At 44.3% G+C, this 11,808-nt stretch overlaps 2 protein-coding genes across 3 annotated transcripts; both read right to left on the bottom strand.

The window, feature by feature from the left end:
* Positions 1–380: 380 nt before the first annotated feature.
* On the bottom strand, positions 381–1,493 carry LOC120645601 (putative cyclin-dependent kinase F-2). The gene has a single exon (XM_039922383.1). The coding sequence runs from the start codon at positions 1,491–1,493 to the stop codon at positions 381–383; it is 1,113 nt and encodes a 370-aa protein (XP_039778317.1).
* A 2,278-nt stretch (positions 1,494–3,771) lies between these two features.
* On the bottom strand, positions 3,772–10,303 carry LOC120644347 (DNA replication licensing factor MCM2). Of its 2 annotated transcripts, XM_039920967.1 has the most exons (18): positions 10,075–10,303; positions 9,733–9,971; positions 8,734–8,921; positions 8,138–8,331; positions 7,808–7,997; positions 7,484–7,703; positions 7,192–7,399; positions 6,949–7,083; positions 6,674–6,865; positions 6,418–6,590; positions 6,162–6,350; positions 5,955–6,071; positions 5,780–5,864; positions 5,544–5,696; positions 5,341–5,466; positions 5,052–5,234; positions 4,624–4,785; positions 3,772–4,547 (listed from the first exon to the last, which is right to left on the bottom strand). In XM_039920967.1, the coding sequence occupies exons 1-18, from the start codon at positions 10,075–10,077 to the stop codon at positions 4,431–4,433; spliced, it is 2,874 nt and encodes a 957-aa protein (XP_039776901.1). In that variant the 5' UTR covers positions 10,078–10,303; the 3' UTR covers positions 3,772–4,430. The 2 variants fall into 2 exon arrangements, 1 of the variants encoding a protein (XP_039776901.1); XR_005663640.1 differs by lacking the exon at positions 3,772–4,547 and having other exon boundaries at positions 4,751–4,785; positions 5,352–5,466; positions 10,075–10,231.
* Positions 10,304–11,808: the final 1,505 nt, after the last annotated feature.

Here is an 11,808-nt window from a genome sequence, read left to right as displayed (position 1 = left end):
GTCGTTTCTATCAAAAAAAAAAAACTGGGCACAACCACCTCTTCAGCCACAAGCAAAATAATTAGATAATATTATTTTATTAATTAATTGGATAGAGTGGGCATCGGTGACGGTAGTTAACAGATTCAGAATGCAATGCAGTCATAACAGATTCAGACGATAACTTAAAGTAGTTTTTAAGATTTGGCTATGGACAAACCTACATGAACTTGTAGTATTGTGACAGGACGATCACATTACAAAGCAAGACGATCAATAACATGATGCATGCATCTACTAGAAATCTCGGAAAAGAAAACCAACTACCCTAGGAACACGCTCATCAGATCATGTCTACCGACTGATTCAGTGATACAACTAGCAGTGCTACCAATGATCGGCTAAGGAGAGGCGCCTCCACCACAAGGCACGAAGCAGCCACCGAAGCCAGGGCGACGGAACCATGGCTTCCGCAGCGCGGCCGCCGCCGTGAGCCTGCGCTCCAGATTGCTCCGCAGCAGCCCTTTCAAGACCTCGAAGCCCGCCGGCGACAGCACCTCCCTCGGGAACACCTCCCGCAGGCAGCCGCGCTCTTTCCGGCGGTGCTTCTGCAGGCAGGCTGCCCGATCGCTCGCCGCCACCCACTCCAGCCCAGACCACCTGACGATCCCCTTGGCGCCGACCACGCGCAGCATCCTCTCGAAGACCTCGGTGTCCAGCCTGCCGCCGAAGAACGGCTCGCCGGTGCCGGCAAGGAGCTCCGCCATGATGCAGCCGAGCCCCCACGTGTCCACCCGCCCGTCGTAGTCCGTGGAGGACAGGAAGAGCTCCGGCGCGCGGTACGGCGCCGGCGACGCCAGCGGCCCGGAGCCGTCCTTCTCCGCCTGCGGCAGCGCCGCCGGCTCGGACACGCCGAAGCCGCAGATCTTGTAGACCATCTTCTTCCCTACGACCGCGCCGCCGGCGACCCCGTCCTCCTGGCCGACGATCACGTTCTCGGGGACGATGTCCCTGTGCAGCACGCCAGCGCCGTGCGCGCGACTCACGCCGGCGAGGAGCTGGCGCATGGCGTCGCGCACCTCGTCCTCGTCGAGCGGCGGGCCCTCGCGGCGGCGGAGCGCCATGTACTGGCGCAGGTTCAGGGGCCCGGCGTACCCCGTGACGAGGAAGCAGTCGCCGTCGGCGCGGGCGTTGTCGGCGTAGGTGGCCAGGAGCTCGACGACCGACGGATGGCCGCGGCACGCCGCGAGGGACATGGCCTCCCGCGCGAAGTCGCGGATGCCCGCCTGCACGAAGCCGCCGCCGGTCCTCCCGGCGAGCCTCTTCACGGCGACGAACCGCCCGTCGACGCGGTCCCACGCCCTGTACACGTCGCCGAACATGCCCTGGCCCAGCTTCTCGCGGCGCTCGTACCGCTCCGCCACCGCCGCCGACCACGGGCAGTAGGGGGCCGCCGCCTTGTTCTCCTCCGGGTGCCCGTCCTCAGGCTGCAGCGCCGCCGCCACACCCGCCATGGATCGCGATTCGCGAGGGAAGCAAGACGCGAGACGCTAACGCTACGCCGCGCGCGGCTTGCTGCTAGCCCTACACGATCGACGGCGCGCGGCTGCTGGTTGTTGAGGGCCAAGGGATCGGAGGGGGCATGGCAGGTGGGGGTGCTTGTTTATATCATTATATGGCGTGCTTTAGCCTGATGGGCTGCGGCTCGGACGCAATGTTTTAAATAGCGGGCTAAGCCTCTTAGCTGCTGGTCTCTGAAAAAGCTAAGAGCAGCTATAGCCCAGCTATAGCCGCAGTTAAGCCATTTATCAGAACTATAAAAAAATGCAAGGATTTGATCACATGACATAACAATTGAAGCATTGATTCACTGGTCACCACCAAAACACATTAACATGTCATCAACTCATCAGTCATCAGTTCATCACCTGACCATCACAAGATAAATGATCATCAGACCACCACCAACAACACAGTTCACAGGAATATAGCCGCTAAAAGTAGGCCCATTTAGCGGATATAGCCGGCTAATTGCGGCTATTAGCCCTGAGGCTAACAATGTCGCTAAAAGTGTGATCTCCTAGCGCCAACGCTTCTCAGCAGCTATATCTAGCTATAGCTAAGCTATAGCCAGCTATTTAAATCATTGCTCGGACGACATCCGACGCGGACACCAGCCGTGGTTCGTTGTGTGTGGAGTCGGAGTCGGAGCGTGCTGTTGTTTGAGATCTGTTATCGAAGGGATTGACACGGAATCCATCCAATGAAGAAGAGTTTCGATGGAACCAGAATACAAGTGGATTTGTGTTGGATTGGGGCACCTGCAGGATTATTATTCATCTCGGGCGCCATGATTCCTGAAGGGAAGTTGTTATGAATTGAGTGTTGGATACCGAATTTCTAGGCAATCTGTTTCTTTTTCTTTTCTTCACCTTTTCATTTTATTTTTGGTCATAATAATAACCTCTTTCATTTTATTTTTGGTCATACAAAACTCTCTTCATTTTACTTTTAGAAGGGATGTGTGGCCTACACATCAGCTACTCATGATGGGTCTCGTTGATTACAGTGTTGTGCTAGTATTTGTTATGATGTTGCAAAGGAATAACGGAGAGAAGAGAGTGGTTTCATATTAACAAAACCACATCAGCACTCTTTTCAACATCTTACCCTCTTGCACGTGTTATTTATGAAACTACAAAATGAAACAATGCATTAAGATCAGCAAATGCATATATGTTATATGCGCTTACGTTGCATTCTTGAAAATACAAATATGAAACCTTCCATTAAGATAAACATATAATAATTTTTATGCAGGCAAGAAATCTATAATACATCGCAATGATATTATTTTTGACAAGAAACCTATAACATCTTTTATGCAAGCAATATTCTATGAACCGTATTGGTTCAGATTCTGAAAGCTATTGCAAAAGGAGGTGGAAAGGGACGGTATCCAGAGAGCCTGCCACACTGTGAAAGTGGTGGCTATGGAGGTCTATGCAAAGAATGGTCGGCGATATCTCTTTAGATTATTTGAATGATATGAGTATTATATAATCTAGAGAAATTAATTTTATAATTTTCCAAATATGCCATTTTTGGCATGATGATGTAATAGTTGACAATGACCATATACATTGAATGATGCAAAAGGTTGGATCTTTATCTATTTTCTAAAAAAATAAGATCAACAATATCACGAGATGGCACCAACCATCCCCTTTCCCTCCCCCCGGAAGTTTGAACTCAACCATCTCTTTTATCTAGCCCTCCGTTGACCCTATTCACCCACCTTGCCTTTATCGTTCACTGTTAGCCCTGGGAGAGATCTAACAAGCCTTCCGTCCAGAACACACACTAATTAGTTCACTTGTAGGATATAGAAACTACTTGTTAAGATGCAAGTGACACTTGCGTACTACCTGCAATAGGCAGATTTATACTATAATAAAAATACGTATGCTCAATACAGATCACAACATACCCGCAAAAAAAAAAAAATACAGATCACAACTGGTTGGGTAGGGGTAAGGCATTTATCCGAACCTGTGCCCACCAGGCATTTTGGGTGAAATTCCTTGCCCACACCCAAAAAAATAAGTTAGCAAGTTAATATCGAGTACAGTAACAATTTGACAGCCACATTGCCGTCTAAGCAACAATCACAGTTCAAAGTTCATAATACCAATGACAAAACCGTCCAACCAGAACTAGCAACGATCACAAATCACACTTGCTGTTCACAGGACAGCAAAACTTGATGTTCAGAGTTTACAAAGACCACAGTGACAATGACAAACATATGGCTGTCTCACAAGCCAAATGAATATTACCGCATAAGAATCAAATATTGTCCAGCCAGTCAGCCACACACAAGCCAAAGAAATATTACAGCATAACTCATAAGGGTCAAATATTGTCCATACTACATACAACCAAGCCATCCATCCATCTTGCAAGTATGATGTTGATAGTTCAATCTTCATAATCGAGAACCTCTGGTAAAATTTCAAGTGCACCTCATAGAACTACAAGTTCAATCTTGGTAACCGAGAACCCCTGGTAAAATTCCAGGCGCACCTCACACAACTAAGTTCAACCCTTGTAATCAAGAACTAGTGTGCTAACCAAGTACTGGCAATAGATGTTAACTACATTGTTCTATGTGTAAAGACAAGGTCCTTGCATCAAGGAAATCATCACAACAATAGCACAGAGAACCAATGATCCCATGGAGACAGCGCAACATTTTAACACTTTACATGGCACACCCCCTTTAAATAGGCAACAGTCTTATCTCCTGGTCAGGCGGACAGGTGCTGTCATCAGTTTGCTTCAGCTGCAAGCTCTAATCTGACATCCTACTCTCAAGTGGCGGCTTGTGGCTTTTCATCCAGGGTTGCCACCAAGAAAGCTAGGCTGATCATAGACAAGAGGAAGGTAGGTTATGCTGCCAGCGGATGCCTGATGATCCCGCGCCCTTCATCCAGGACGAAGCTGTTGTCTCGGAAGTGCGCGCTAGAGAAGAACGGCTTCAGGTCATAGATCTCATACTCTTGGGCCTGTCAACATATGTATAAGTAAGCCCAGAAGTATGTACTCTTGGGATATGTATGAAAGCATGGATAGATGAGTTACCTTGTTCTTCAGGTCCTCCACTTTGACCTCGATGTGAGTGAGGCGCGAAGTTGATCCTGACACAATTTCTTCAAAGTGCAGGGCATCCTTGACCAGTGTGCGCAGGAGGAGCAGAAGCAATTCATTGTAATCCTTCTTATATGTCATGTACTTCCTGAAATTCTGTAGACAGCAGAAATTTATTTGATATATGCAAGTAAACTGATGGTTCTGGAGAACGTAAAGGGCCCGACATTTAACTCATGCTGTCTGCTTAATGCATTTTGAAAAATAATGCATATGTGGTGCCATTTACTGACAATTCTGACACCATTTGGTTACTAAAGGTGATTATTTTTTTAAGTACTAAAGGTGATTATTGGTTATGTAACTTAGGACTTATATGCCACACTAGGTGATACCATGGCATTGAGCATTTAAATATTTACCTTCTGAAGTGCTTTCTGCACACCAAATTTCTGAGTGGAAATAAAAGAGTCAAGCAAGACACGGATGGCCATGTCAACATCTTCCTGAGACACATAGCTCCTTAAATGCATCCTTGCATGCGCCTCTGACATTCGGATGATCGATTCTATATGCCTAACAGCAATTGGAACCCCTTGACCATGCTGCAAAAATAGTTGCGAACCACTTTACTTCCATGTTTCCAAGGGTATCACTAAAAAAAATGTAGTCCGTGCAAAGGCCTAAGCAAGGCTAAGAAGGATATCTTACAGAGGACTCACGCCGGAGTTCAGCATAAACATGGCTAATCTTGTCCAGATCAGCATCATGTATTTTGGGAAATACATTCAGCTTGGCATAAGTTATGTACTTCCTCAGCATGTCTTGTGAAAGGACCTGATAATACAACATTCTGTTAGAACCAGAAAACAGAGTAAAAAAACTCTTTCGGTTGAAATGACAAGGATGCCTACATCTGGATCAGCTTGCCTTGCAGCGGCCAATGGATCATCATCCACATCGGTTGCAACCCTGTCTTCAAGATTAGCCCCCTTGGGTTGGGATCTAGCATGGCTGTCTACAACAAACCTTGCAAGCATTTCATCTGTAAACGGATCAACGATATCCTACATTTCAGAAAGAAAAGTTCAGTACTGATTGAACATTGTTCAAGGGACAAATATATCACATATGAAGAGCAGCTCCTTACCTTAACCACGCAAAGGACATCAAAACGTGAAATAATGGGATCCGTCAATTCAACATTTTGAGTGAATGTCTTTGATGAATCGTATCTGTGAAATCAAGGATGAATACATTCAGTAACTTTCTTAACACTAGGCACTGGTTACATGGCTTGCAACTATGCAGGTAATAAAAGCTACCTTCCCCCTATTGGGTTTGCTGCAGCAATAACACTGCATCGAGCTTGAAGAGATGTGACGATTCCTGCCTTTGATATACTGATACTCTGTTGCTCCATGGCTTCATGAATACTCACCCTGGAAGAATCAGAAGAGAATTATATCTTCATAAGATAGAAATTTAGATGCTAATATACAGAAAATTCCAAAGCAAATGTTATACCATACCTATCTTGATCATTCATCTTGTCAAATTCATCAATAAGGCATATGCCCCTATCAGCAAGAACCAGTGCACCTCCCTCGAGTGTCCATTCTCGTGTTACTGGATCCTTGTGAACTGCTGCAGTGAGACCAACAGCAGAGGCTCCTTTTCCAGTTGTATATACCGCTCGGTGTCCTGTTTTCTCCACATACCTAAAAGATGGAAAATTAGTGGTGCAATCTCAAGGAAATGATGAAAAGTGATTGATTATCTCCTTACTTTAGAAATTGGGATTTTGCAGTGCCTGGATCACCCATGAGGAGGACATTGATATCGCCTCTTAGACGATGTTTTCCCTTCACATTCTTCTCTTGTCCACCAAACATAGCTAGTGCGATGGCGGTTTTAATATCTTCATGGCCATAAATGGACGGTGCAATTGATTTGACAATCTGTTGAGTTCAATTGCTTATGTGAGATATTGTACATTAGCATATCAAATTGTATCAAGAGATTGAAGAGTAAAATAACAAACCCTTTCCCCAATCCTTGGATCCTTGGACAACTTCTCAATCTCTGCCTTATCCTCGTCAGTTAATTTGTATGCAGAAAACAGATCCTGCTTTTTTGCCACATAGTTGGCCTCTACCACTGTTGCAAAAACAGGGAAACCATTCTTCGTATTCAGAGACAAGTCAAAATTGTTTGTATATATCCCAGTGACCTCCTGGAAATAGTGAACGCTGAACATCAGTTTGATTCCAACAGTAATATGTATCGAAAGACAAGAGGTAGGTGGAGAAAAATTACAATTTCCTCTCCTGGACGAGCACAGTCAATCAGATCATTCAGAAGTATTACTTCCTTGTATCTGGGAAGCCTGCCAGCAGGAACAATTCCTGGGCTTTCCTGAAGAGTGAGTTTCTGGTAGTTCCTATATATAGTCTGCATGGGAAAAAAAAGACTTCAATTGTTAGGACTAAAGAGATTTACCAGGATTAAAAAATAACCCATGTACAAACAAATAGATTAGTATTGGTTTAGTTAACTTGCCTGCTCAACATTGACTGTGAATGGTCCTTTGGATTGGCATTCAGGGCATGATCCAACTTTCACTTCAGTGTAGGAGTTCTGGAAGAAAGGCCCCAGGATAGTTCCACATTTGCTACAGTCATACTTAACCTGCTGCAACTGAGGGAATACACCAGATCGTCGAGTAACAACACCACCAATTCGAATCATTGTGTTGAGATGGATTTGCCTTACCAGAGATAAATTGGACATTAGAAATGCTAAATTGAACATGGTGCTAAGAAATACATGCAGAGGAAGGTATGTTCTTTACCTAATATTGCGTATTTGATCATAGACAGGAAGGTTGGTTATTCGGACATAGATCTTTTGGTGGATGTTCCTGTAATTCTTGTGGAGATCAAAAACAACATTTTTGGCAACTTCCTCCATAACTTCCAGCACTGATTGAGGTGCATCAGCCAACCATATGGCAATATTTGGATGTATATAAATAAACTGCTTGTAGTCTATTTCCAAGCTACACTTGTTAGCTGCAAAAGAAATAGGCAAGGTTAGAGAATAGGATTTCATACTAGTGGGACTAAAGCTTGTAAAAAAATTTCATATCAACTGGAAAAGTGTGGGCAAGCAATACCTAAAACCATCTCATTAATAAGACGAACATATTCAAACTCTCCTTGCTCATTCTTCGGATTCACATATGTAAGAAGGAACTCTTTAAATTTCTTTGCAATGAAGCGCCGGACTTCATCTCTTGTGACCCACTCTCTTAGTGTACCTTGGACACGGTACATGTTCATCTCATCTTCTTCATCAAATTCATCCTGCATGAAAAAAATGGTCATTTAAAGGCAGGACAACCATCTAGAACTGCAGAACCTAAGGCATACTATTTAATTGTTGAAAACAGAAACACTGAAGTTCTAAATCAACAGAAAAACTAGTCTAATTGATACGCCAATACCTCAAATGGGTCATCATCAGTCTGATCAGTCATAGGCACATCACCACCAGAATATCCACGCTGAGACCTTCCAGGTGAACTTGGAGTGGCACCATCACCATCGTCATCACTTCTTGGTGTTCTTGGTCCACTAGGTGGTCTAAAACTAGTCCTGTGCCTTTTAGGACGCCTAAAATTCATATCCTCATCTGTATCTGCGACATGGAAGAAAAGAGATCTGAGTATACAGTAACTAACATGAAAATCTTGGACTCCCAATGTGTCAAAAATGTTTACAACCCCAATCAGTTTACCCTTTTATAGCTATCAGTTCTCAAACAATTGTCTAGACATAACATAATAATGCTGCAAAAGAAAATTTGATTACTAATATCCATTAAATGTTTACTATGCTGACATGAACTCAAGCACAACCGATGATTCTCTAAGCAACTGTGTACAATTAAGACAAAAATGAAGATTTAAAGCCACACACAAAAGAAGCAGATTTAACGCTGTAAGACCCTACATCTAATAAAAAGCATAAATTCAAATGACAAAAAAGTTGTATTTGCTCTAAGAAATTACAGAATTATAATTATTTTCTATGCCATTACCCTGATCGTGGAGCATCCGTGGCAATTTCCGGACAGCTGCTGCACCAGTCCTTACATCCCTGGCATCAAGCTCTGCTTCTGCAGCCCTTCGATCAGCGATGATTTCATCAAGATTTCTTTCATCCTCCAGTGAGTCATCTAAACCAACTGACTCATACTGATCATGGTCATCCATCCTTCGGTAATCACTACAATCATGAAAAAGGAAGAGGAATAAATATGGAAACAAAAAAATTAAAACTAACAGTTAGCCAGCACATGTATATAATGGGTTCGTGTTGGCTGCAGATTATTCATGGCAATCATATGAAGAAAAAAATGCATGCCTTCATGATAACTATTCAAAAATCAAGCAAATTCCCAACGATGGAACAAAACATAAAAAACAGTTATTGCACAGGAAATTTACCTAGAAGACAAAATAACTCTATTCTGCTAACAATGTGTGACTGACCGCTAATGTGCATCAAGGCAGCATGCAACTGCTTACCAAATCTCATCAAATATCACACGAAAGGCATTTAAGCCTAGCAAATTACAAAATGGATTAACAGGAATTGATGTTGGTCATTTTTTTATAAAATTAGCATATTTCAGTTATTTCCATGAGTACAACAGATATTAGTTAAGCTTACCATTTGGTTAAGCATGTACACAATTAGTTAATTACCTACTCGACTACAAAGTTCGTCTCCAATTTACGCAGTAGATTGGAATCAAACATAACAGCATCTTTTCAAAACAGAATTCAGTCCAGAAATTGACCATTTCGTCGTCTATGGATACCACAAAATGTCCTGCTTCCTGAGGCCAAACATGACAACAAAACCTAACACCCCAGATCTCTGACCGAACCACCAGCCAAACACCATCACATTCGCCAATCGACCACGAAATTTCCCAGATCCCCAGCCCAAATTTGGCAGCCAATCGAAGCCCCTGAGAAATCACAACAGATCCCAGGCCGCCTGCAGCCGCAGTCAGATCGAGTCCGCTTACTCGAGGTAGTTGTCGTTGAAGAGGTCCTCCCCCTCCTCGTCCTCCTCATCGGGGGCGGGGGCGGCGGCGGGGTCGTCGTCCTCCGGGAGCACGTGGGGGTCGACCTCCGCCTCGCCGTCGTCGTCGGAGTAGGACGACGGGTCCGTGGCGCCGCGGCTGGTGGTGTTGTTCGGCGGCAGCCGGTCGGTGCTGAATCCGGGGGACCCCGGGGTCGACGGCGGGTTGTTCTCCGAGTCATCCTGCAGGCCGGAGACAGCGCCACGCGAGCGCAGCAATTGGGGATCAGACCTTGCGGCGCCGCAAACAGAGGAGGAGAAGGAGGGGGAGGGCCCGTGCGCTTACCATTCCGCCGGCGAGCGAGAAGGCTCCGGACGGCTCAGAGGCGGCGGCGGCGGGTTCGGGGTGTTGGGGAGAGGCGGGAAAGGAGCTGTGTGGTCAGCAGTGGTGTTATGAGGGAGGCGGCGGCGGGGGTGCAGGGGGGCTAGTGGCGGGAAAAATTGGCGCCAACGCGCCAGCCGCTTCCCGCGCAGGAGCAGGACTAGGGTTAGTGCCCCCGTGTTCTTGTGGGCTGGGCATAGGTGTTGGACTGGTGGCCTGCTGATTCCCTTTGGGCTAAAAGAAATCTGGCTCTCTTTTTTTTTTGCGACTTGAAATCTGGCGGGCCTTAACGATTTCCCGGTGGTGAGATTAATGTGAAAAAAAAACAAGTTAAGAAAGATTTTCAAAAGAAACATTTAATAGACCTGGATATAACCAACTAAACTAGTTTAATCTTAGAAAATCCACTGCAGAGAAGGCTTTAATAATTTCAAGGGAAAGATGTACGAAATTTAATATGGAATTGAGGAATTCACGCAAATTTGGGACACTTAGCAGGAAGAAATTGAGCAGCTTTTGAATTCAAATTGAGAGTTTCAAATAGAAAAACTTACAAAGCTGATTAGTACGGTGCTGTTTTAACTAAGAAACACGGTGCACTGGAATCCACTACACAACATTCAAATCACTATGAAATAAAGAATCTATGCCTACCAGGGACTTCTTACAACTGTAGGGCTAACATTGTGGACAAGATGAATTCTTGCCCTTCATACCAGTCCAATCCAAACCTAAATCCATTGATACTAGCTTGATCCCATCAAAGCTCTATCTTCTTTTGTTAAAAAAGTCTATTGATACTTGTTCCGACCATCAGCTCAAATTCCGATCCCGATTCCACGCAACCTAGCAGGGCACTGTCTGCATCTGACGTAGTCAAATTGAAATAGAGCATGGCATAGCAGATGGCGTTGTAAAGTCACCACAAATATCACGCAACCTACTTATGACGACTATGCCTCAAATAAATCTAGGTTACGTGCTGGGTTTATTGCGTTGTAGGGCATATGGCCTTTCGCGTTTCGCAGCCTTGGTGTCACCGGTGTGCACTTGCGAATCCGATGCTGAAAAGTGAAAACCCACTCAAGAACTGGATAAAGGAATCAGAAATTTCCCAGCCCGCTCACGTGGACTAATAGGCTGGGAGTAGACGAGTAGTATAAGTTTTCAAACAAACGGTTGTTGGCTTATAATTCATTTTTTCAGGAATGACTCCCTCCGATTTTTTACATGTCACATTTATGTCATATGTCAATTGTCCAATTTTAATTAAGTTTATAGAAAAATATAATAACATCTATAATATGATATTTTAGATATTTGTGTCATTGAATTCCCTATTGATATATTTTGATGACGTATAGATTTGGTAGTATTTTTTTCTGCAAACTTAGTTATTGCCAATAGAGACATGTAAAACTGTAGAGTATTGGCCAATAATTCGTCTAGTTCTTTTTTAAAAAAAAAGCATACCTAAATACGCATTTCATTAAGAGAAAATTAATTCGACGAGTTCTCTAGTTATGGCCAAAATTCTATCCCTCGCTGCAAGAAATGAGATGTGAAGTTTTGTCCGCGCGGATAAATGTATGACAAACACAGTTGTGATGTCTACTCCTCTTTTGGACGAATTAATCGTGCATGTATGCTCTTAAAACGGCTAGAATAGAAAAACAAAAGATGTGTAATCAACGTATG

Source organism: Panicum virgatum, chromosome 8K (assembly GCF_016808335.1).
Source record: "Panicum virgatum strain AP13 chromosome 8K, P.virgatum_v5, whole genome shotgun sequence".
NCBI lineage: Eukaryota > Viridiplantae > Streptophyta > Magnoliopsida > Poales > Poaceae > Panicum > Panicum virgatum.
The sequence above is the reverse complement of the archived record's forward strand: the minus strand, read 5'-3'. Positions and strand labels throughout refer to the sequence as shown.